This window comes from Molossus molossus, unplaced genomic scaffold (genome assembly GCF_014108415.1).
Source record: "Molossus molossus isolate mMolMol1 unplaced genomic scaffold, mMolMol1.p scaffold_m16_p_8, whole genome shotgun sequence".
NCBI lineage: Eukaryota > Metazoa > Chordata > Mammalia > Chiroptera > Molossidae > Molossus > Molossus molossus.
The window spans coordinates 69,206,385-69,233,349 of NW_023425402.1; the positions used below are offsets into that span (position 1 = coordinate 69,206,385).

The 26,965-nt window shown below is 37.3% G+C and overlaps 1 protein-coding gene across 1 annotated transcript in view; it reads right to left on the minus strand.

Annotated features, from left to right (window-relative positions):
- LAMA4 (laminin subunit alpha 4) overlaps positions 1 to 26,965 on the minus strand; it is a 141,364-nt gene that overhangs the window by 7,527 nt on the left and 106,872 nt on the right. Inside the window, exons 19-34 of the mRNA XM_036249053.1 lie at positions 24,713 to 24,889; positions 23,715 to 23,860; positions 23,142 to 23,304; positions 22,152 to 22,285; positions 21,510 to 21,681; positions 18,686 to 18,817; positions 17,618 to 17,760; positions 16,496 to 16,634; positions 15,540 to 15,677; positions 13,274 to 13,407; positions 12,172 to 12,336; positions 11,218 to 11,371; positions 4,752 to 4,939; positions 3,376 to 3,565; positions 2,345 to 2,500; positions 989 to 1,148 (exon numbers count right to left, since the gene is read on the minus strand). Coding sequence (XP_036104946.1) covers positions 989 to 1,148; positions 2,345 to 2,500; positions 3,376 to 3,565; positions 4,752 to 4,939; positions 11,218 to 11,371; positions 12,172 to 12,336; positions 13,274 to 13,407; positions 15,540 to 15,677; positions 16,496 to 16,634; positions 17,618 to 17,760; positions 18,686 to 18,817; positions 21,510 to 21,681; positions 22,152 to 22,285; positions 23,142 to 23,304; positions 23,715 to 23,860; positions 24,713 to 24,889 — 2,491 coding nt within the window. The remainder of the gene's footprint in view (positions 1 to 988; positions 1,149 to 2,344; positions 2,501 to 3,375; positions 3,566 to 4,751; positions 4,940 to 11,217; positions 11,372 to 12,171; positions 12,337 to 13,273; positions 13,408 to 15,539; positions 15,678 to 16,495; positions 16,635 to 17,617; positions 17,761 to 18,685; positions 18,818 to 21,509; positions 21,682 to 22,151; positions 22,286 to 23,141; positions 23,305 to 23,714; positions 23,861 to 24,712; positions 24,890 to 26,965) is intronic.

Below are 26,965 nucleotides of genomic sequence, written 5' to 3' on the forward strand. Positions count from 1 at the left end.
ATTTTTCCTGCTATTAGCAGTTAATGTCTGTGGAGAACATAAATTGTGCAGGTGGCTATGCATTTTCAGCTGTCCATGTGTCTGAGTTCTTATCACTGACATTTACGGAAGGGCTGCAAAATGTGAGTGTGGGTGTTTAGTGAGGAAAAAGGAAAAGAAAGTAAAATCATGGTCTGGACAAAGAGAGGAAATGTTCCCTCTGGTCTTTCTATTGGATGTGGTGATGGTGTAAGAACGTATCTTTGGCTGCATTGGAATATCTTCTTTATTCAGGGGATGCAAACTAAGTGTCTTGAGAGCAGGGAACATGAGGGACATTTTATACCTCTCTGCTATCCTCTTTCCCAGTACCTGCCCGGCTGCCCACACCTGATGGTTGCAGTAAAGAATGTTTGTTGGAATGTATTAGATGGTGACTGTGTGTAGTCTATTAAGCTTCTATTTATTTTCAGAACTATTATGTTCCATCACCTGGCAGAGGGATTGTCATACTGGAAGTATTCAATAAAAACTGTTGAATGAGAGAGAGTAATAGTCAAGGAGAATAAAAATTCAGAAATAAAATTTCTGAAGGTTAGTGTTGTCTGCTGGTATGGCAAGGCCAGGGGAGGAAGTGGACCTTTCTTTAGTAGGGACAATGGGTCCTGCTATGAAGGAGCAGAGGAAGACCTAGAGAGCAAGGGGGCCAAGAGCCGGCGTGTATCAGACCACAGAGAAGCATAGGACATTCTAAAGGAGCCAAGATGGTCTACGTTTGGAGGTTTGGCAGCTGTGGAGAAGCTCTGGTCAGGGAAAGCAAACGGATGGGCAGGGGTGTCTAGTTTGGAGTGGCAGGAAGGGAGAAATGGTCCTTGTGAAAGGAGGCCATTTTCTAGGGCTGAGTGAGTTTGGCCTTCTGAAGTTTTAACTCTCAGCCCCGATATTCCTGTTAGCCACTTCTAAGAAAGAAGTACTGCATGATCCACGTTTCATCATAAGTCATTGTTACCTAGAACTGCATATCCTCCTTCTGTTGAGAAGTATGTTCCTGTCTCCATTGGACCTTCAAAACAAGGAGTCACACTAAACGTCTGGAAAGCAGAGGTGATGGAGGCCCCGTTGAGCTGGAGGTTGCTGAGGCAGCCACTGAAACTGTGGACCGAGTTTACCTGCGAGAAGAGCACAGTTCTTAAAGTCCATTTTCTCAACCAGAGGGAATCAAAACGAAGGAATTTGAGTCTCGAGAGAAACCAAGTAATCCTTTATTTATCTTAGCTCTCTGAATGGCCAGTCGTTTTCCAGGTAGTTGCTTTTTAACTAGTTCTTTGAAGCTGGAATTTTGTACTTGATAAGGTCAGCCTACAGTAGTTAAGTTATGAAAATTTTTACATGTACCATGACCAAATAAATTGCAACTATGGTCTTCAAACTGAATATTAGAAATATCCTAGTCTGTTTTCCTTCAAGAATGATAGCTATGTTCAAGATGACCTAATGCTGATAAGGGTTAGCAAAGTTCTTAACTGTTAAATCCACTATGGTTAAATAAACAACAGAAAGCTTGTGTTTCTGGCTTCATCAGCTGTTTTTGTGGTTGAACATTTATCATACCACAGGGCATGAAACTTGGGCCATTTAGATAACTGATTTCACACAAAAGAGGTTGTCATAAAATTGTGGTTACTTACCTAAAATCTAATTAAACACAAATCTCTCCCCCCTTTTTTGCTTTATCCACACATGTTAATGAATCTTAGAAATGTATTAACTCTGTGTTAAAGTCATATCTATATTTATGTAAGAAAAAGTTAGTCTTTTAATGCATTCCCTTTATTGCTAAATGGTTTAAGTACTATATTTTAAACTTTTAAGTTATAAAAATAACATGTTTCTTACTATACCCTTACTTCTCCTCAGGGGTAACCATATTTCCTTGCACATTTACAAATTGTGTGTGTATGTGTTAAAGAAACAAAAATGAGATCATAGTTTACATAATTGCCTGAAAGGTTTTTTTTCACTCAATAATGCATAATGGAATGATTTCCCTTTTTTTCCTTTTTACGCTATAAGTATGGGTACTTGCTGATAAATAAGCATCTTCTTGAGACATAAACTTTCATGGCAGTTTGTACCTCTGAAACTTTTTTGATCTCACCTCTACCTAGAATCGAAAGATCACTCCTGACTTTGTAATGCCACAGGGTGGACACATATCCCATAGGACAACATGCACTTTGATGTCCCATCTTCAGCTGAACTACAGTTTCACTCTGGCCAGTTTCTTAACCATAAAATAAGGACTGGATTAAATGATCTTCCAGCTCTAAAGGTCGATGACTCCACAAGTCACAATCTGGCTTACCTGGACATTTTTCACAGCTCTCCCAGGGGCTACACCTCCCAAATAAATAGGACCTTTGATTTTCCAGACAGCTGTAGTAGGAGGAAGCCTTTCTTCTAGGACTCGAAGACCATCAATTATCAGTCGGCCACTGCTCTTTTCCCGAACAAATATCACCTGGATGGCGAGAAGGAAAATAGCACATTTCAGGGACATTCCAAGACTAGGGGAAAGGCTATGCTTCCTCTCCCCACAACTTTAGTATTGCAATACTGTGGAAAATCTGCAGAAGTCCTTTAGAAAAACTGGTCCTTCTCTGAGGGTCAGGAGTTTGCCTCTTGCTTTAAAGCTCAATCGAAAATTATAGGCTTAACTTCCAAATACAGCTTACATTTAGCGGAGTTCTCTATGAAGCTCTTCCTAGTTGGCCAGCCCACATGCTGTCTCCTAAATTTACTGAATTTATTTTAAGGCAGCTTGTACTGCTTACTCTTTCTATTACATACACACTGCCTTGCTTCAATGTTCAGGTAGTTCTCCCTGTTATATCCTGTCTCTTAACCTGTTAACCGAGCAGGACGTATAAATACGTCAAACGTTGCATACAGTGAAAAGGGAATTCTCCGGGAATTCCCCGGTTAACAAGTTAACAGATAAACTCCTTATTTTGTATCTTCCACAGTTCAGTCCAAAAAAGACATTCAGCAATTGTTGAAAATTTAGAATATTATAGGCAGTAGAGAAAAAAAAAGTGGAAAATCATTAGAAACCAAACTTCAGTTTATGTTGGCCATTGATTCTTTGGTTAAAATAATTGCATCAAAACAAAAAAGTTGATCTGTCAAAAAACATTATACTCAGCCTGTATCTCTTTTAAAACAGTCTGCTTCAGGATTTTTATAAGAAATTAATAAAAGTTTTTGAACTTGAACTCTGAGCAAATATAAACAAGTTTAAAATAGATGTTTCTAGAGAAACCAATAGTGGGGCATTAATTAGTATCAGTCCATTTACCAGTGGTGAATCATTGCTGATAATAATATTCAACTTACATCATGCCACAATCCATCACTGTATTTCTCTTGGCTTCTAATCTTCAGTTTCTTGTGGCCAACATTAAACATAAAAACCAAGCGGCCATGGGCTAAGAATAGAGTCATGAAGTCATTTTCTTCTTGATCTGAGACATAGAAAATCATTCCATGGGAGGAACGTGTTTTCAGACGAATGGAAAATTGAGATCTGGTAAATGAAATGAAAAAAGTTGTCACCTGTAAAATAAGACTGAGGGTAATCTCTAACTTCCTGAAGCAAGTCAGGGTAAGGGAGAATAAATAAATAGCCATTCTATCTATTCCCAAGCAGCATTACTTCTAATGATCCCTTAGCATTAGTGAATATTGGGTAAGCAATGTTAGTTCAAAATGTAAATCCTTCTCCATTTCCTCATACAACAGTGATATATTCCACGTTTAAGGAAGTGTTGTTTCAGTTAAAGATCATATCATGCTTTGCTTTAAAAACGTGGTCGCAATTAGTTTGGCAAAAATTCTGTGTTAAGGAAGCTTATTCATGTGGACAAAATACTAGTAATTAATATGTATGTTGAAATTTGCATAGAAACAATATGACTTGTGTACTATCTAAAATACAAATTCAATTATTTTCCCAGTAAAAATTAATCGGTGGATGTCACATGTTAAACACAGCCATCAAAGTGTGTGGAAGTTAAAACTTTGTAGAAATTGAGCTCCAGGCCGTATATAAGATGCATTTATTAAGCTAACTTCTAAATTCTTCCTGAAGAATACAAAAATACCGATTTTGCCTATTAGGCAAACAGCAAATGAGAAGGTATTAGGGGTTTCTTACTGAAAGCACTAAGTGTCTGAAAAAGCTGTAAAAGAATATTTGGGTGCTAACACTTTAAAAGAAATCTTTCATAAGACTGAATAACCTGAAGATTTGTAAAATACCAGGAAGAGATGAGGGGCTTCAGAGATAGTTTGAAGGCTAATGAAGATTATCATCTTTTGCCTATGATCATTCCTCTCTGTGCCACCTTAATCATATTTTTTTTTATCATCAAAATAAATACTAAATAGTACATGATTTATACTTTCCAATAAATTCCATTCTCTGTGACCTTCTTCCCAAAAGTAAGGTGCATAAAACAGCATTCTAGGAATTTGCTGTGTCTTTTCAAAGGAAAAGGCAACCAGAGGGAGGAAGATGGGGCCAATTTCAAGGACTCGTCAACCTTGATATCACCTTCCCTCCCCCATACAAACTGCTTCAGATTGTAAATAGAAATGCTTCTCAACTGCTGGAAGCTTCGTAAGGAAAGACACTGAAGATACAAATAGGCAAATAAGGATGAAGCCCAGTCATGGTATTAAGTTTCTGGAGGGATAGTGTGTTACTTTACTTTTCACCAAAATCTTCTTTTAAGTGTTCAAACTCTTGGCGGCTGTTGGCTGTCCCCCCGTAGTGATAGGCGTGCTCTATCGCTCTAGGGCTGTCGGAAAGGTGGCAGTGGGAATCTCTCCGAGCATTCTTCTCTAGGAATTTCAGGCCCACAGGATCCTTTGAAGGCGCATCTTTATTTTTCTCTCCCTGTAAAAATAGGAAATAAATTATGTTAAGAGATAAAAGTGACATACTGGTAGCAAAAATTCATTTGCTATTTCCTTATCAACAAGAGCAATACTAATTGAATAATTAAAGTGTGTATGATTTGTGCATTTCCCTTTAATGAAATGGTTGCTCTCCACTGTCCGCAAATGACAGCAGGGGCTGCAGCAGTCACAGCAACAAACAACAACATAGTATGTTAACAAATTCAAAATTCTAGTCTGTGATAGTAAAACAGAGTTAAACTGAACCTACAGGGATGACACTCTGCCATTTAAATTAAATGCACATTTTAACCAATGGTGAAAACAAAAGTTGGCAGTAGAATAACCCTAAAGAATCAATCAATAAAATCCACAGATTATAGGTGACAATATCACTTTAACAAAAACATTATTACTTCCATGCACTGTGTAAAAAGTTAAAATACTTAGCAACATCTTCAGACTATTTAAGAGTATCTTTGGTGACAATAGCCAACTTTTATGTGACAGGATACAGGACAATTTAAAAATTATCTTGTGCTCTTAAAATTTGCACTGCTGGCCCTGGCCAGTTTGGCTCAGCAGTTAGAGCGTCGGCCTGAGGTCCAGAGAGACCGAGGTTCGGTTCCCGCTAAGGGCGCATACCTCGGTTGCAGTGTGCCCTGGCCCTGGTTGGTGGTGTGGGTGGCAGCCACTCGATGTGTCCCTTTCATGTCGATGTTTCTCTCTCTCTCCTTCTCTCTCTCCCACTCTATCTGAACAAAATAAAAAAATAAAAAAAATTTAGAGTTGAACTATAGTCTACTAATTAATGGTTATTTAGTCTTACTTTTTGGAGCAAAAGTAAATGCAACAAAATCTGATCATTCAGGCATTGATTCATTTATTCAAGCAAGTTGTTATTGATTACCTAATAGGTAGAAGTGAAGGAGAAAGAAATCAATGTTTCTGTAAGCCTTCCACGAGAAGTGTGTGGTGGGGAACAGAGAGGTGAGTGAGAAATGTTTTCTGTATTTTAAGAAACTGAAAATCTATTTGAAGGAATATACACATAAATAACAAATTGGAAGACAGATTGGTGCCAGATAGAAGGAACCTTAGATGACTTGTTAGAGGTTAGGGTTTTTTTTTTTTTTTTGTGTGTGTGTGTGTGTGATGAGGCGCCACATAGGTTTTAAAAGCCTGATTTGACCCACTTAGGAAGAAAGTTTGCAACAAAGGACGAGCAATGGGAGAAGAAATGTTTGGTGGTAGGGGAATTGGAGAACACAGCAGGAGGCGGGATGAGATACAGGATTAGAAAACAATCCTGGTTCCGAATTATTGAATGAACACACACCTTTAGTTTCCATCCTTTCCTAATTCCCATCAAAATGTCAGAAGAACTATACACATTAAAATAAATCCATTGTAGTCCTGGAAATCTAGGAGGGTATCTACTAGAAGAAAAAAGCAGTGTAAAAATTTCCAGAAGATATAATACAGATTGGACAGATTGACAATAACATCTTAATCTTGTATGGGCAAAAGAGAAGACCTCCCCTCCAAATCAGTGCTTCAAGTAAAAGCCAGAATTACGCTCTAAATGCAAGTGCGGTGGGCAGGGGTCAACCAGCTGTGCCGGTGCTCTGTGCTGAGAACAGTTCTGAGTCTGGTTCTGGCAGAGGAGACTCTCACATGGTGGGCAGAGCAGAGAGAGTGGGGTGGTGCTCAGACACTCACCTGTCCCAAAGAAAAGCCCACCTGGCTCTACCACCCCCCCTTTCCTTCCTCACATAGAAGTCAGGACCTGATTCACTGTTACAGAAGCAAGGTTTCTCTCTTGGATGGAGAAAATACAGTTACCAGTGCTTTTTGGCCCTGGCCTTCACCTAAAAATAATCGCCTTTAGCTTCCAGTCATGAGTAGGCAGAAGGGGATGAAGTGGGGTTTCAGGGAAACTTCTCCTCTAACATATCTTGGGAAATTTCCCCAAACTCCATGCTGTATTCCAACCCTAGAGGAGCAACGTGCCTTATAATGGGAGATGTGATCACTTTTGTCTCATCAAAGGGCACAGGAAATGCTTTGCATTGGGGGTGAGATGTTGGTGAGGGATTAGGGGTTTTCTCCACTTCTGGCTATTCCTCATTCTCTCCATTCCTTTGGAGATGATCTCACTCTTTCTCGGTCAGTGCATCCACTCAACTATGGGAAGAGAGCAACAGCAATAAGACTGTTGGACCATGACAGTCTCAGTTTATTAACCCTGCCTTTCTCTGCTTCGATGTGAAAATATATGACCTAGGATCTGGCTTTTGTCTGCTACAAAAATTAATAAACTCTGATATCTTTATACATGGCAACCAAATACTATAAATCCTCTGTGGATATATGCTCTGAATCTTAATGGTAATGAAAAAAGAGAAGTTACAATTTAATTAATTACTTCACTACCATATAACACAGAGACTCAGTCTATTATCCTAAAATGGCTAGGTGTGTGGAGATCCTCACCGAACCCCATTAGACTCTGACTTTACCAATGTAACTTACTTCTCTGAGGGTCTATTTAAATTTTTTTTGTTCTTTACTGATTTTAGAGAGAGAGGAAGGGAGAGGGAGAAAGAGATAGAAACATTGATGAGAGAGAACATTGATTGCCTGCCTCCTGCATGCCCCCCACTGGGGATCGGGCCCACAACCTGGGCATGTGCCCTGACCGGGAATTGAACTGGCGACCTCTTGGTGCATGGGTCGACGCTCAACCACTGAGCCACACTGGTTGGGCTCTCTGAGGGTCTATTAATTGCAATCCAACTGGTGGTACCAATTTCAATTTAGCAATGTTATTTCGTTTCAGTAACAGCCAAACTAGTTAAGTCACTTTTAAAAAAAGAAGGCAATGTATCATAAGGCCATGAGAATATCTTAAGAACACAGTCCAAGAGAAGATAGTATAGTAGGGTCCTACCATGGGCAAGGATCAGGAATTAGAAAGCTAGGAAGAATCAAGGCACTCCTTTTCTGCATGTTCCTGGTATCTCAGCTTTGTTTTTCTCAGAGTGTCTATTATCATTCTTCTTTCTCAGCTTTCCGCCTTCTTCTCCCTCTATTTAAAGCAACTTTCTTTCTCTGTGCATGGTTAACACAGAGCTTTTATTTTTATTTTATTTTATTTTTTTATCCTCACCCGAGGACATTTTTTGTTCAGTGGGAGGGAGAGAGAGGAAGAGAGAGAGAGAGAGAGAAACATCGATGTGAAAGGGACACCTCGAGTGGCTGCCACCTGCACGACCGACCAGGGCCGGGGACAAACTGCAACCGAGGTACATGCCCTTAGCGGGGAACCGAACCCGGGTCTCTCGGGACCGCAGGCTGATGCTCTAACCGCTGAGCCAAACCGGCCAGGGCAACACAGAGCTTTTAGATTTACATGTTTTCTGTTCAATGACCAGCCCAGACTAGTCTCTTTGGGTTCTGAGTTTTCAAGAAGAGAACACGATGGCCCAGCTTAGTTGACATGATCTACCCTGGTCCAATCATCTATATCAAGGTAGATGAGGTCACATAGTTGAGATACTGGGACTCCCTAGTAAGTAGGGAGTGAGTTCTCAGAGAAGGGAGTAGATACTCAGAATGATGTCTATTACAATGTACAGAATGTTTATTATCACATTAAATACCAAGTGAGAAGATACCTTCCCAATTAAATTTGAACACAAAAATTACAAAAAAATTTCAGGCTTTACCACATAGGTGGTAAAGACATGTACTCTTGTATACTCATGAAGAAATATAAAATCATTTTACCTTTTGGGAAGTAATTTGCTTTGACCCAGTAATTCTGCCTCTAGGAACATATCCTAAAAATTTACTCAGCAATATGATCAAAGACTAATGATCTTCATCTATAAAAGAGAGGAAACTGGAAACAACTGAAAGTCTATTCATGGTTAAATGAATTATACGAATGCATAAAATGAAATATTAGGAAGTTATTGTGGAGATAAGTTATTCAGCCTTGATAAAAATTTAAACCAGAAGCCACAAGTTTTTCTTGGTAGCTATTTAAGAAGCTATTGATACAAGAGTAAATACAAGAGAAGATTAGCAAACACTGACATTCTAATTACAAAAAAATAAAAGTGAAATCTATAGTGATTCTGTATCTTATTATAAAGTTGAGTTTCTAAGACATTTTACCATAAAGGCTAAGATATAATTATAATATTGAAAAGTTTGTGTTAATAGTTCTAAGAGCTGTTGATTGTAAATTTGAGACTATGAATGTTTGTTTAGGAAACTACATTTGATAGACAGCTTCATACAGAAAACTGTATTTAGTTAAAGGGATAACCGGTGTTTGCTTTAGAAGGCTGGTCTTCCTTTTCAGCCAATGATATTAGCTTGTTGTCTATGATCCACTGACCAGGGTTCAAGTCCCAGCTAAAAAACTCTCAGGATAAACATTTTAGTATCAATATGTAAAGGTCCCAGAAAGATCCCATCAGAATTTAGTAGTCTCCTCTGACAAAAATCCGCTAGAAAAATCCTTCATAAAAATCAATGAAATTAGCCCTGGCCGGTTTGGCTCAGTGGTTAGAGTGTCCGCCTGCGAACCAGAGAGACCAGGGTTTGGTTTCCACTAAGGGCACGTACCTTGGTTGCAGTTTGACCTCAGACTTGATTGGGGTCGTGTGGGTGGCAACCAGTCAATGTTTCTCTCTTTCTCTTCTTCCCGCTCTCTCTCCCCCTCTATCTGAAAATAAATGCAAAAAAAAAAAAAAAAAAAAAAAAAAAAAATAGATGTCTTTGGGTGAGGATAAAAAAAAAAAAATCAATGAAATTATTTCTCCACCTGAATCACTTTAAAAGGTCTTCCAGGTGAATGAAATTCCGGAAGGGATTCTGAAAAACTTCTGATCTTATTATATATGAACAACATTATTACCACTGATAAAGAAATCATATGTGAACAAAGGGAGGTTTCATGGGGATTCTAAAAAGTGTTTCATATAAGCTGAAATATATAGTCAGTGAAAAACCATCAGAAGTGAAAAGTTGGTGGGGTGCTTCCCTCCAATGATGGTTCAAACACCAGCCTTGGAAAGAAATCAGTTTTCTCCTGAAAAGATGCTCAACCTCACTAGCATTCAAGAACATGCAAATTAAAACCACAATGAAATGCCATGCTTGTCAATTAAATTGACTAAATAATAAAAATTTGACCATATCCAGTGTTAGCAATTGTGAGAAACAAATGGTTCTTTCAAATGCTATTTGTGAGAGTGTAAATCAGTATTGTGAGTGCATATTCCCTTAATGTAAGCAATTTCTCTTTTAGGAATTGACTTCCAGAAACACTCACAAGACTTTATAGAAATAACAGCTCACGTTTACTGAATGTTTATTCTATGCCAGTCATTGTGTTAGGAGCATTTCACACATTGATTTATTTAATTCTTATAACAACTCTATCATGCAGATAGCTAAATATTTATTGGACACCTATTATGTGTATTACTCAAAACAAAGGAGCTTGCATTCTAGCAGAGAAGACAGACAATACATAATAAACATAATAAATAAAGTATATAATCAATTAAAGTGTGACAAGTAGTATGGAAAAAAGAAGAACTTAAAAAAGGAAAAAGAAATCAATAGTACCATAGAAGGCAAGAGGAAGGCTGTAGTATGAAGTAGGGTTAAAGTAGGCCTCACTGAGTAGATGTGAGCTGAGCAATCCTAGAAAGAGGAGTTGTCTGTGCAGATATTTGGGGAAAGAGTGGTCTAGGCAGAAGGAAAGCTCAAGGAAAGACCTCAAGGTTGGAGGTAGTCCATTCTAGGAATAGCCAGGAGCTCAGTGTGGGGAGAAGAGCATGTAAGGGAAAGGGGCCTGGATAATACAAGGCCTCTTATGACATTGTAGGGATCAGAAACTTTAATAATTTCCATGATTGTGACAAAAGCCTGAGATTGTTACACAAAATCAAATGATACTAGAGAATGACAGTACCGATAATATGATATATACAAATTGTTAAGTATGGAGCAATTTTAACCATGCTATTGAAAAGTAGTTGGAAGTACGAGTAAAAGCTGATTCAAACTGTTTCTTTAGGAACAAGAATTGATGCAACAAAGCCAGTGAATTGGAATATCTGCTACTACAAGCATCTTATCCTTCATAGGTACAACTGCAAATTAGAGTAAATCCTATAAAGCATCAGTGTCCAAAGTTGTGTGTGTGGAATACAAGGGCAACTGGGAACCTGGCGCAGCATTATCTTTTACCTTTCTGTTCTGACTTGTTTTAGGCTTTGAGGAATTTTTTCCTTTTTTGTGAAGGAGCAACAATGGCGAAGATTCAATGGGACACTCATGAAGGGAAATGTGGACCTTTTCGGAATACCGCTGGAAATCCTCGACCTCCACATCTCTGTCCAACCTGTTTGTAACAAAGGAGGAAAAAGCCTTGAAAATATTGTTCAGAATTACGTGATGAAAACTATGGAAGTCAGAGAACTTCAGTGATTAGAAATTTTTTTGGGGGGTGTGTAATGGGTCTTTATCCATCAACCAGTATCTTAATCAGAATCCTTTAAATGATCATTCAACTAATTAATTAATAACTTTGTGCCTGCTACCAGCACATTCTGACAGGTAAACATCATTTCCCTCACCACACTCTGGATAATTGGGGCCGCCTCTGTATCACTTAATTTGTCTTAAATTCCTCCCGTGCTTGTTCTCGTATTTAGCAAGCCCTCATTGTCTTTGTTAAGGACCTAGATTAATGGATTTGTTTAAAGTTATGCATTAAATTAAGAACACTTTCTTAAACCTCTAACAAGGATTTGGGTATGTTGTTCTGTACAATATCATCAATAAGCAGCACAGAAATAATCCCATCTAATATTTATAGCTTGCTGTATGCCAGGTGCTTTATGCACATTATCTTATTTAATCCTCATAACAAGCTAACCAGACAGGCACTATAATTACCTGCATTTTGCAGGTGAAGAAACAAAAGGCTTAGTTTGCCAAGGTCATACAGAAATTAAAGGGCAAGAAAATCTGACGACAAACTCAAGTATGTCAAGTAGCTCAAGCACATGCAAGCTTCTAATTACTACCCTATGCCTCAGATAAATTCCACAGTTTTGTTTTAATAATGTAAATATTTTCATTATCAACTTCATCTTCTTTACCAACCATGCAGATTTATAAAAAATGAAAAGACGATACCTGGTAAAGTAGGCATTACTTATACAGCCGGTGAAATTAGCATACTGGGGAGTGATGGGTGAGCCACCGAAGTAAAACTTCTTTTCATCTGCTTGTGTGGGTTCCACTTTCCCTTTGGTAGGGTTCTTACTCCCAAGTCTGCTTTTATCTAATATCAGTTCATATCTGTGAAGAAAGAAGTTTCTTTACACCACACAGCTAACGTTCTACCTTGCTTTCCATTCTAGGCTGCAGGTTTTCTTGTGGAATTGAAAGGGGACATTTGGTTAATAAAAGGACGATACTTTTCTATACTCTTTATGAGGCTTATGATAGAATAATTGACTATTTCCATACTCAGAAAAGACCCTCCAAACTGTGATTGGGATTCAAACCCATAAATCAAGAAGTTAAGATGATTCGTCATTAGCATTGTTTTTTGTTTGTTTGTTTTTCCTTTTTGGTGGAAAAAAAATGGGGTATACCTTCTTCATGGTGATTACTTAAACATGTTTGTGGGAGATCATTTTCATTGCAAGGACATTGAATGGTTTTGATCCTGATTGGAAATGGAGTCCAGAAAAGGCCTGTTAATGTTTTCCTTTGAAGGAAGTGGACATAGAATAGGAGCAGTCTACAACAGGTTCATGTCTTATCCCAGAAAGCTTCTTACGGAGAAGAAGTTCAGTATTGCATATTATAAAGATGAAGTTAGAGATTTTAAAATGTGGCCATAAATGCAGCATTCTCAATTGCCAAATTTAAAACTAAATACAACCAATATTTGCTGAGCTCCTTCTGTATGCAGAACACAGCCCTCCACTGAATAAGTACTATGCTTAGTCACTTACCTCAAGGTGATTATAGCCTATGGTTTTACCGGGGTGGGGAAACTAGTTATATTTTTGCTAAATAATTTTATAGTGACTTATTTTGCATGTCTTGAAAATTAAGAGCAATTTTTTTTTTTTTTAAAGGAAGTAGCTCTTTCCACCATTTTTTTTTTTTTTTTTTACACTAGAAAAGTAATAGGATAGCTTATTATTCATAGTGGTCATTTGATAGAATTATGCCCTACAAATAAAGTTATTGCACGAAAAGAATATATAGTGAGGAGCTGTACCTTGTGGGTGAGACAGAGGTAATGACTAAGTGAGACAGCCCGTCATTATACTGCTTATCTGCCGACTGCACCTTGATGCCCTTTACGTTCATGATTACAGAGCCATTGTCCAAAGAAACGGAGAACACATCGGACTGAAATGCAAGCACAGGTGTTTAAGTAGGGAGCTAGGCATCCAAAAGATGAACATGCTTTCAACGTTTACTTAATGTTTTTGTTCAAAGGAAAACGCTGTGTGAAAGAAGTTGGTTTGTAAATACTTTCTATGAATAACAACAAAAGCAAAATATTTGATTGCTTGTATTGCCTATAAAATTAGACACATGTCATTGGAAGAAGAAATTTCCTATATTTAGAACTAAAAGTGTCTGGTGATTTTGTCATGTTGAGAGTTGCCTATTCCATCATGTCTCACTTTTAATCCCTTTGGAAAAGGCAATATTTGAGTCTCCTTGGGGATGTGACTAGATGACCGGGCAAAAGTTAATTTGCTAGTTTGACTTTTTAAATATTTCACTTTTCATGTAAAGAGGCAAAAGAAAAAAACTTTTTAAAAAGCAAGTTAATATTTTTTTCTGAATTTGCTTTTTGTTTGTCTTAAATTATTGGCAAAATGATGATCTCTTCCCTTATATGGGCACCAAACTCTACAGTTAGCCCAGCACCTAACTACTTTTTGGGGACCAAAAGTGCTATTTAATTAACTATACTAATCTGAGGCAGGTTAGGTGACAGAGGTCCTACAAAGCACTTTGGGTAAATGGTCACAGATACTACTGATTTCAATTCAATTCAATATAAATGTGATAGATACAAAGTAATAAGTATGAAGAGTGAAAGCTGCTGTCATAAATTACATTGTGACCTGGTCCATCAGTGTGTCTATTGGTAATGACCTCTTCAAGGATAAATCAGTTGAATCTTAGGATCACTAAACCTCTACAGATCTTATTTTATTCTTGAAATAAAATATCTTTAAGCTTAGCTCAAGTGTTCTGCAGCAGAAAGAGAGAAGTATATTATTTTTACTATTTTATAAATTAAAACACACACATATATATATTTTTTATCCTCACCTGAGGACATTTCTGCATTCATCTTCAGATAGAGCGGGAGGGAGAGAGGGAGGAAGAGAGAGAGAGAAACATTGATGTGAGAGAGACACATCAAGTGGTTGCCACCCACACAACCCCAACTGGGGCTGGGTACAAACTGCAACCGAGGTATGTGCCCTTAGCGGGAACCGAACCTGGGACTCTCTGGTCCACAGGCCGACGCTCTAACTGCTGAGCCAAACCGGCCAGGGCCATATATTTGTTCTTAACATCTAGTAGCTCTTAACATTTTCTGTGCCACGGACTCCTTTGGCATTTTGGTGATACATATGGACTCCTTCATAAAATAATGTTTTAATATGCATAAAACAAAATGTATAGGAACACAAAGGAAAGCAATTACATTAAAACACAGTTTCAATATATTAAAACAATAAATCTGTGATACAGTAATATATGTACTACTTTATTAAGGAATTAAATAATAGAATCTAGAAGCAGATTTAATAACTACCGTAATTTAGAAGCAGCAATGAGAAAAAATAATATTTTGAGATATCTGTGATAACTTAAGTGTGAAATGAAAAATACTCATGTTTTCTATTAATAAAAAGTTATAGGTAATGCTAATATTATTGTGATTTGTTGCCAACCTTCACAATTGAAGAAAATGCTAAATTTTAGAGAAAATATAGATGCAATTTTTCCCCACCCAGGTCTACAATCCCCTGAATTCTTTTCATGAACCCCCAAGGACTGGGTTTATGAATTCCAGGTTAAGCACCTCTGGTGTACAATATTTTGTAAAAATAATTTTCCTTTATTAATATTAGAGAGAGAGAAGAAGGGAGACAGAGAGACAGAGAGAGACAGAGAGAGAGAGAGAAAGAGAGACATTGATGACAGAGAACATCGAACTGCCGACTCCTGCATGTCCCTACTGGGGATTTGGACCACAACCTGGGCATGTGCCTTGATCGAGAATCGAACTGGCAACCTCTTGGTGCATGGGTCGATGCTCAACCACTGGGCCATACTAGCCGGGCTATATAATAGTTTATAAAACATCTAAAATGAGGCATTCTGTGTATGTACATATGAGTCAAAATGAATCTGAATAAAAAATTACTATGAATGTATTTTTAAAAGAAATTTTAATAGACAAAACAATTATCACAAAGAAGTTTCCTCAGGAGAAAAAAAATACCTACCCCTGAAGCATAATAGAATAGTAACCCATTTGGCTGTAATGTTTGGAAATTAAAACCTCCTTCAAAGCCATCAAAGAAAGACATTTTCTGAGTTGAAGCAATGAAACTCTGTCCATTGAAATACGCTCTGCGAGATATCTGTGTACCAAAAAAAGTAAATTTAGTGTTTGTGATAATCATCAAAGGCTTAAAATGTGAATTTCTCACATACCAAAGGAGGTCTTGTCTGCTAGGTCTATATTAATAGTTTTTTTAAACTTCTGGTTTATACTGGAATTCAGGCATGTTAACCTTCCTTCTGTGTACCTCTACAGTGGTTCTCAGCCTTCCTACTGCTGCGACCCTTTAATACATGTCCTCATGTTGTGGTGACCCCCAGCCATAAAATTATTTTTGTTGTTACTTCATAACTGTAATTTTGCTACTGTTATGTCTTAGGCCACCCCTGTGAAAGGGTCGTTAGACCCCCCAAAGGGATTGTGACCCACAGGTTGAGAACCACTGCAACAGAAGTGGTTTCAACGTCACTTCCTGTACCCTGAGTGAGTAACTTAACAGATAGGGTTCCAACGTCACTTCCTCTACCCTGAGTGAGTAAGTTAACAGATGGAGTTTCAATGTCACTTCCTGTACCCTGAGTGAGTAAGTTAACAGATGTGGTTTCAACGTCATTTCCTCTACCCTGAGTTAGTAAGTTAACAGATGGGGTTTCAACGTCACTTCCTCTGCCCTGAGTGAGTAACTATGCTCACACAGCCTCTCTGGGCGTTGGAAGGTCGTCCATGGGAAACCAAGGCAACTGGACAGTCACAGAGGAACCCCACAAGCCGTCCTGGCTTAATGATTCCTAGAATTACAAAGAAGCTGAAAAGAGTTTTATAGCTTTTAAGAGTGATAAGTTTTCTTCTATTTATTGTTTATTATTATTAAAAAGCTTTTGATTGTTTAGTACTTACAAGAGAGTCTTCTGGACACCCATAACCAAGTCCGAGGGTTTCCGTCTGCTCTAACAAGTTGAAATCTTTCTTTTGGAACTGGAAACCCTTCATGCATCCTCTGAAGTTGATATCTAGGGGAAGGTGTGCTCTTAGAGTCCTGGAAAAAAAATTAGTCTTCAATAATATAGTCATGATGATGATGCTACCCTACAAAGGTGGACTGTGCAATTTAATTTTATTTATAATCATTTATAACTGACTTATTTAAAGTAAAAAAAAAAAAGGTCAATTCTTGGCAATTTCACATGGTGCAAGCTATAAAAGTAAACTAAGAAACATTAATTAATTTTTTTAATTGATATTTTTAAAGAGAGAGAAAAGGAGACAGAGAAACATAGATGTGAGAGAGAAACATCCATAGGCTGCCTCCTGCACACCCTCTACTGAGGATCAATCCCACAACCTGGGCATGTGCCCTGACTGTGAATCATACTGGAACCTCTCAGTGCATGGAACAATGCTCAATCCTCTGCTGAGCCACACTGGCTGCGTGGTTTTTGTTTTTTAAAATATTACATTGTGGCCTTATCTCAGAGCATTCAGAATTTCTGGAGTGGTCATGGACAGTGGTGTTTATAAAAACTCTCTAGATCATTCTAAAGAGAATCAGGGTTGAGAATCACTGGACTTGAATAACCTAAAGTTGTCTCTCTCAGTCTTAATCGTCTTGGATGCTACGAATTGAATGTAATAAGAGACAGTGAATTTTTGAATGCATTCGAATAACGTTTCACCATACGTAATTCATAACCCCTTGGATAAGCATAAACTTTTTACCCTAAGATGCTATTTCAGAATTCAGGTAAGATTAAATTAAGACAAAAAAATAAAAAATAAAAAATAAAGGGACATAATTAAAGAAACCTATAGATCACATCTAGTAGATACTAATTTAAAAGCATCATAAGGATGGGCTGCAGAAGGCCCAAAGGTGCATAAATGTGTGTGCATGGACTTGTGCGCATGTGTAGAAGTAGCAAGTGGGGGAGCTTAAACCTTTTACTAGATCTATCCTGGGTGTTGAATACTCAGCCCAGTACATTGCTAGGAACAAATAACCACTCCACAAAGAAAATGTACCTGGATTGTAAGATTTCTGGGGGAGCCCCTCCAATGTATATGTCTGTAAAAGGTATTTTCATCTTTTCATTGTCCATGCTCTTGACGTGTCGTCTGTCAACTACCAAAATCATTTTCTTGTCATTGTGGTAAATGATTGAGATCTGCGAGAAATAATATGTAGTAAGTCTTGATCACTGTTTAACAATCAACTTTTGAAGACTACGGTATATTTTAATTATTCTGGTTAAAACAGTTGGATTTCCACGTTCCTATGCTTGTTCACAGAATGGGGAATAGATTTTACTTTCTTCCTCAGAGACATAAAATTTCTTACTTATAAATGTAGAAGTTCACATTTTCTGGAGAAGGATTTCCATGTGGAGAAAGAGCTAGCCCAGGAAAAATCTGTCACGAGACCAATTGATTTCGTTGGTCCCTTTGAGGGGGTTTGACAAAACAGGTATCTTCTGGATCCCAGACTGCATATTACCAGCTGTTATTTTGTGGTGATATAGTGAGAAGCCTTAATAAATCTATGAAAATGCTAGTCAAAGAAATAGTTAAACAATCTTTTATTGTAAACCATCCTCATGAAGGTGGGTTCTCTTTATAAGAAATCTGTGTTAGTATTTTCTAAGTTCTGGATAAATGGTTTAAATAGAGATTATTTACTTATATTTGCTCTTTTTTACACTTAGTGGGGCTCAAAGGATAAGAAAACAAATAGCTGTATATCCAAACTCTGGCATTTCCAACAAATGTATAGAAGGATGCTATAGGAGTGTCACTGTAATCAAGATATTGAGCATAACAGGAGCCTTTTGGTTAATGAAGCAGCTAAAATGAATCTTTTAGTGATTCCTTTTTTTTTTTCTTAGAAAGGTCAATACAAAAGAAACATCTATTTTTTTAAAAAGCAGATGTTGTCCTGGGGTTAAGTAGATGGGAGTCCTTCAGTCGGTCTTTAGGTGTTCAGTTTAATTTCTTTCCCACTTATCTCCATTGAACATCTGCTTAGATCAATAGATTAAGTTCAAACAAAACCAAGTCAAACAGAAAAACTACCCAAATTGCAATGATTTGTACCTCATGATATTTTGCATCATTAATACGAGCTTTCTTCAAAGTGTCTTCAAGATGCACATGCCCATTGCTAAATCCAAAGTCATAGAACACATGCAGGTAACCATTGCGCATTTCCAGACTGAAAAACATACTCTGTGGAGAGAAGGAAGTTATAAGATGTGAACATCTGGTATTACAAAAGTGTAGACTGAGCTGAATTTGAGAAATAGCACTGTATTTTTATTACTGAAATTCTTTGAAGACCAAAGATGTCTCATGAAATTCTTAAAATTACAACTACATCCACATCAGCAATTATGTTTCATATTAACAAACCAAAATGTTAAAATTTATATATACAATTTAAAACAACTATCTTCTTGTTTTTCTAAATTTACTCTATGAATTAATAAAATTTCATGTTTAGATTATTGACCTTTAAAAAATTTTGAAAACAGAGTATTATAGACCATATGTATTCAACTGCTTTTTCTGTAGGAAACTTTTGAAAATTGTAACAAGCCAATATGTGATTGCATTTCATTTTAAGAGGAACATTAAATATCACATTTGTGATATTAAAATTTAATTCCAAGGTATGCCAAAAAGAACCTTAAATAATTATCAGCAAATATGGATATAAAAAAGAAGACTGTCTTTTGTTATTATGAAGTACTGGATTTATGTAAATAAATATAAAATTATTATGCACTTGGACCCCATGATGTTCAAGAACCAGAGTAATTATGTAACACTCAAGTAATTTATTGGTCAGGCTTGCTTGTTTCAGAAGATGGTTCATAGATATAAGAATTCAATAGATTTAAAAAAGAAAGTATTATAGCCCTGACCAGTTTGGCTCAGCAGTTAGAGCATCGGCCTGTGGACCAAAGAGTTACAGGTTAAATTCTGGTCAAGGGCACATACCCCTGTTGCAGTTCCATTCCTCCACCCTGGTTGGGGTTGTGTGGGAGGCAACTAATTGATGTGTCTCTCTCACATTGATCTCTCCCTCCCTCCCTCTCTCTCTATCTGAAAATCAATGGAAAAATATCCTCAGGAAAGGATTTAAAAGAAAAAAAGAAGGTATTATATAAATTTCCTATTTTACAGAAAGTAATATTCTGAGTGGAGTTTTTATACTTCTGAGAATGTGGAAAACAATCCAGTGGGAGATAGAAAATATTTCTACTTCTATCTATGCTCATTTATAAACTCTAAAATAGAAAGAGAAACTAACTTTTCATATTTAATACATGGATTGACCCTGGGCCTTCATTTTGTCCTTTGGATGGATTTTCATGGGATTCACATGTTATATATATGAGGCCTTAAGTGAAGTGCCACACTTGAAGGCTGACAGTGGCCCCTCACCCATTTCTTTGCTCTTAGCATTTGCAATTCATTGCAGTGTGCTTGGTTGCATGGATTAATGGGTGAGGCATCTTAAATAATAAAATATTTACAATGATTTTTTATAAAGATTCAGTGAAGGACAATATTTTGAGACACATAGACATTTGCAGATTATGTCCTGCAAATGATTAAAAATGTTGTCAAGTTTAAAGAGAGTTACTACACATTTTTCTTTAGAAAATAAATTACTCTAAATTTGTTGACCTTTATTTGTGATGACAAATGTCTTTTCAGTAGTATGAAACCTATTAGCTATTAAAAAAATACTTGATCTGTCATTTCAAGGTAGGTGTATTATAACAATGGATGAGAAAGTACATTTGTTTTGAAGGAGGTTATACACTGGAGAGATGGTTTTTAAAAATGTGTTTGGAAAATTTTCTATTGTTATGTGAACTTGTTGATGAACACAATGAAAGTGTACTTCCTATGAAATATCTCATATCTGTACTATGAAATCACTTCTGGAAAGAAATTTCTAACCTGTTTAAAAATCTTTCAAATGAAGATTCCCAGTGGTCTTAAACTCTTTAGTTAAAGTATACAAAATGACACAGTAACTGGTTAGCTTGCAAGACTGACATTAGGAAAGCCAGAACTGTAACAGAGAAATTTCAAAGACAACTTTTGCCAGTTGGTGAATGAGATTGAAAAATGGTGTCATGATTTATTAAGCAATGCCAAAGATATACTTCTTACAGTTTTATTTTTATGAGGTATCTTGTCTAGTTATGACAGCCAATAAAACTTAATATTGAAATAAACTGAACTTTGGACAAGACTTTTGAATCATTCTATCACAAAAAGTTTAATGAGACTTTAAAAAATACTTAAGCATATTTAAGTACATTGTTCTAACAATGTTATTAACAATACTTCTTATATCATTACCAATAAAAATAATTTTATTTGATTTAATCTTTATGATGACATTGATTTTTATTCAATATTATCTTTACAGAAATTGTCTTTTATTCCCTTCCCAGTTTTAAGTATTATATCCATATATGCCATATGTACATCATTAATAAATAAATAAATGTATATATAAATGTATATATGTGTACAGAGCAAACATGCAAACTTTTTTTGTTTTTACTAATTATGGCATATGATTTAAAAACTCAGTGTTAAATTTCCCTAGACACACTGCTTTTCCTAGCTCTTGGCACTGATTTTTCTCAAAATTCCTTCAGTATATTAAAGTGGATATATTTAATATACATCCAAAAGTGTAGTGCAGAGAAATGCATTTCAGGGCTCCTTTTACTTATTGTTGATCACTTCCCTGCAGAAAATAATCCAATTTTGATTTCTAAACTAAAGGTTCAGTTTAATGACACGACACAACCTTGGAAGGTACCTACAAACATTCATAACAGAAAGTACAGAAAATAAAGGAGAAGATGCAGGACTTATTTTTACTCACTCCATTGACCATCAGGAGCACAAGTCCATTGTCAGCTGGTGTTCGAACTTCTATGTCAAAACGAGTCACCTGACCAAATTTTCCTCTCCTGGTGATATCCCTCACCACGGCATAACTAGAGCCATCAAAGAAATAGCTGGCAGCCCGACTCTGAGTGAAGGCCAGTTTATCTCTGAAATAAAAATCCAAGGGTCATATAAACATTACAATGTTATGCTTCTCAAGTGAGGCCCTGTTAGCTCATGTCTTGACATCTTCCTTGGATCTTCAAGCATTTAAATGAAGTCATGGTGTCTGTATGGGCAACACAAAGAGGCATTTATAGGTTATGTTAAATTAATTGTATTTAATGGATATCTTCTCTACCCTATGTGCTAAGACAACAGAAGTCTCTAGGGAAACTCAGTCACTGGAATCTTAAATCAAAGCTGCAAACAACTTGCTTAGCACTTCTTATAATTGTTCATGTTCATCCATGGTAGAGAAAAATCTGAAAAGTGTTTTGCAGGCATGACTATTATGCAGTTTCCAAACTGGTTTTCCCAAAGAAAAGATTGAGAACCTGAATATTGACCCACACTTGTCTCACCTGTTGCTCCTGTATGGCTATCAAAGTCTTTGGTACTCTTAATACTTTCTTACCTGGCACAGGGCACCGATTTGGAGGTATCCATATTGTAGATGTGCTTAAAGTTGTACAAGCTGATTACATCATTATTCAAAGTGGCCAACTCCAGGCAGCCAACGTACCCAGGCAGGTTTAAACTGGCAGGAAGCTGTGCAACAGACAAAGCAAAGTCCACTGTCCCAGGATTACATCTCACCCAGATGGCACAGAACAGGCAATGAAACAGCTAGCAGATCCAGGAGATCTACCCATTGGTAAAGGTATCTTCCTGGCCCAGAGTTTGTGTCTACTCTATGCCAAATCATTTAGATAATCATTTTTCAGTTGTACGTATCTTAGCAGAGAGGGTGGGATTTATTGAGCATATACTATGTGCCAGTCACCCACTGGGCAGTGAATTCATGACCAAAATCAACCCTTACACCAGCTCTGTGATGTTGTTGTTCTGTCATCTTATAAAGAGAAAGTAATTCTCAGGCTCAATAATGTGCCTATAACTAACAAATAACTTCTGGAATTGAATCCTAGACTGATTCCATATCTGTACTTGCCTTTCATCAGTTCTCACACTTCCCCCTAGGTCCCACCCCCTCCTTCATATTTTATTTTATGCTTATATCAGTTGAGATAACTAAGTTTTTGAAACTGTCATCTGTGAACCTGAAGACTAGATACAAACCCACAAGGTACAGATACTCCTACAGCAGGTGGGGGTAATATTAATTATATATGCAAGTATCAGAATGAAATGAATTGCTGTTCCAGTGTTAGCTATAGCTTGAATGCATCTGACACTATGAAAATGTGGGTATCAGAGACCAGATTTATATACTAGATTTATAGATCCTGGTTCAGAATCCTGCTACCCACTGAGCTAAGCTCTTTCTTAAAATATCAAGATTTCTATCCCATCCCCAAATTACTGTAGGTCTTATGAGTTTTTTAAAATAATCATTGCAGATTTGCAGTAAGTCAAAATATAGAAATGTAGCTGGAGAGCTTACCCTGAAGTTTGAAGGCACACCACCAACATAAAACACAGTGTCCTCAGGGTCCAGATCCAACAAGGAGTCATCCCCCGCAAATTCTCCCTTTTTAATAAACTTCTCCTCTGCAGTGCTACTGAGACTTGGGACTGTTAAAAACACCTTTCCATGTTTTCCTATCCTGTTGAGATAAATAATTTTTACTCTTTATTAGCCTGATTTATAGAAAATGCATTTTTAATGTCACAATGTCAGTGTTTCCTTGTCACAGAATTAGTGATTTGAGCATTTATAGAATGTCAGCAATCAGTGGTAAGGACCAGAAAAAAGACATTTCATCTCAGAATTAATTCATGGATAGGCCAGATAAAAAGATCTAATAATTGGATTGGTTTTTTAAAATGATGACTATTTTCTAATCTTCTGTTTTTCACTAAGGTATTTGGGAAGGAGTATAGGAATAGTGAAAGAAAGAGGAGGAAGAATAGATGGAAGAAATGCTGCTTACAACATCCACAGGAAGACTGAGTGGGGTGTGTGTGTGTGTCTTATAAAATGTGCACACAGCCCTGTGTCATGGATTCACTTTACCTTTCAATCTTGATGATGCTGAAGTAAGCAGGCCATGAACTGACAGGCTTGGAGTCCAGCGGAATCTCTACATCCTTAGTTCCCAAATTATAAACATACACCAGGTTATCGTTTTTGATTGCCAGACCCATATACTCTTTTTTGGCCTGAAATGTCAAGAAGTTGCTTAAATAAAATCCACATGATTGAACATCACCTTTTGTTTTCATCTCTTTAAAAGACAAGCAATTCCAGTGCTTGGCGGTGTCCAGGTACATCTGGTCTGATTTACAGTGAAAGTTCCTGTTAGACGGGGCAGCACCTCTTCCTTTCCAGCTTCCCTGTGGCTGCATCAGTCTGCTACCCCCCGGGCTTGTCCAAGTGCATCTGGACAGGGAGGCAAGCAACTGCAGGCTGTGGACACCTGATGGCTGCCAGGAGAGTGCTAACCTTGTTTAGTTAACAGGGGCTATACAGCAGCCTGCCGATACCCATTGCTACGCATCTTCAGTAATAGGCCTCTGTATTCTGAAGGTCTTTGAAATGCTTCATTCAGACTCCTCAAAGTTAGCAGTATGAGGCTTTTATGAAGCAAGCCCAGACATATCCCATACAGAGGAATGCTTGCCTTTAAATCACTGCTTTAGTCCTGGATCTATACCTCTCGAGTTACTAGCATGGGAATTTGGGAGTTGGCATAGGCAACTTTGTTGTAAGGCAAAGAAAAAGCACCTATTTTTCCTTTTAACATTACTTCCTCCTTTTAAGAAGTACTAATTGGTAGTTACAAAATAATCACAAGGATGTAAAGTCAAGCATAGGGAATATAGTCGATAATATTGTGCTATGTATGGTGCCAGGTGGGTACTGGAAATAATGTGGGGAACACTTTGTAAAGTATGATTGTCTAACCACTATGCTGTACACCTGAAACTAATACAAAAATAATATTGAATGTAAACTGTAATTGAAAAAAAAATGCTAACAAAAAGTATATAAATAAAACCTCACACTCTTACGTTTTTGCTTCCGAGGTATAGGATAAACTGATCTGCAGTCCCAGCCAGTTCTGGCTGCTTCACAGAAGGAGGTTTCATGTACAGGCTCAGGGATGTGAAGGTCCTCAAGTCATCAATACTGGTTTTAGGGTGCACTTCGACGGCAGACTGGCCATCAAACATCATGGAGACTTGGATCTGGAGTTACAAAATTATTCCATTAAAATTATGCTGCAGGAATGGGCAGAGTGCTTTCCTATGGTTCTCAGTGGGCCTCCTCGTTTCTGATGGGGTCTCTGAGCTCTCCTATCCTCCATGCCTTTGTTTACTGATGTCCTCACCTCGTTGGAGAAAGGATTTAAGGCAGATTGTAATATACTAGTTTAAGTTTAAAGTGGGGTGACAAAGTAAATCTAAGAATGAGGATGCATATGAATTCCACAATGAACTACATACTTGGTTGGGGTGAACTAAGCAGCTTGAAGGGATACTTAGTTGTACAATTCACAAGATCTATAAGATTAATCTTGGCTACTAATCTTGGGTACAAGTACAGATAGGAATTTCTCCCAGGGCCTTCAGAAGAGGAGCATGGGGCAAGGTTGTGAGTAACATCCTCGACCACATCTGAACAGGTAGGAAGGGTTGAGACCCAAGTCTGAAGTCTGAAACAAGGGCTTGAAACCTGACTCTGCCACTTACTAGCTATGTAATCACAAACAAGTCACTTAACCTGTGGTTTCTTCATCTGTAAAATGAAGACAGTAAATTTGTTGTGAGAGTGAAATAAGACGGTAATTATAAAATGTGTTCCTGTGTCTGGTTCTATCATTATAATAATTCTAATGATGAGTTCATTAATATTTTTCTTATAATGATTCTCAGAAACGCACCACAACAAAGCACAATTCAGTAAATGCATTTCTAAGGGGCCCAGGATGATATGCTAAATGGGTCTGATTTGAGGTGATTTCTGGCGTATTCAGAAATGGATAGCTTGTGTACATTCATGCCATTTATGCAAATATTTCTGAATAATTGGATGTATGTATGTCAATTAATGAAGATTGATTTGGTTAACACTGATGGTGAGTGAGCTCAAGGTTATATTCCCAGGTGTCTGGAGTGCAGCTGTGTTGCCAATTGGGTAAACATCAATACATGTTAATAAACAATCAAGCAGTGTGTAGGATTAATGTAAAAACCGAGCGTCGGAGAAGGCTGTATTATCTGCACAGAAAGCATCTCACTTTAAGGGGCCTAGCGAGTTCCAAAGTCATGATCAAGACTCTCTTTAGAAAATAGTTTTAGGTGCTCAAGGCCCCCCAAATCTACTCCATATGAGTAAAATTATGAGAAAGCACTCATGGAAAACTTAGCTTAGGAAATGCCATTTCTTGACGATAAACCTTTTTAAAAATGTTCTCCAAGGTATCTAAAAGAGGTGATTTGTGGTGTGGAAACAATTACCATATATCATTTAAAAGTTGGGTACATTTACCGATTGTTACCTCCCTCATTACAAAATAGTTGATTTCCGGCTCTTATTTCTGTCAGTAATTCAGGCCAATAGTCTGTTCAGGCCAATTCTCAATTGAGAAAATAAAATCAGTTAATTTGGTTGTAAAAAATGCTGCTGGCCTATAAATCAATAAAGAACAAATTAAAAAGAAGGCCAAGAACAAGCTTGTTTTACACATTGCAAATGTTAATTGTTGTGTTGAGATGTATTCCTCCCAAAGCTGGGGCCAGTTATGGTGCTGCAGTGTGGCTTCTGTCTAAGCATCTCAGAATAGGTCTCTGTTGAGGTTATTCAGTGTAGCTGGTATGTGATTCCTCAGCTAAGCCTGTGGAGGGGTTATAAAAAGCTTCAAATCCTCTGTGTTGTATCAGAAAATTATTTGAAGAGATAGATGGGCAAGATTATTCCATATAGCAATTGCACTAAAACAACTGTTAAAATAATGAATCATGAACAACAATAATTATAATAATAACCGAGTCTTTTACTGTGGTTGGCTTTACTTGGTTGCTTTTGCTCTATGAGCTTTGTCGATTGGGTTAAGTTTGTGGTCCTAAATCTTGGCTACACATTAGAATCACTAGGGAGCTTTAAGAAAATATAGGTGCTGGACTCTTTCTCTCCAGAGCCTGATATAGTGCTTTGAGCTTGGAACTAAGAAAATGTTTAGCTTTCAAAGCTCTTCATGTGATTCTGATGAACAGAGGGAGCTGAGAACTAGGGAGCTGGATACCACAGGAGACAGGTTCCAG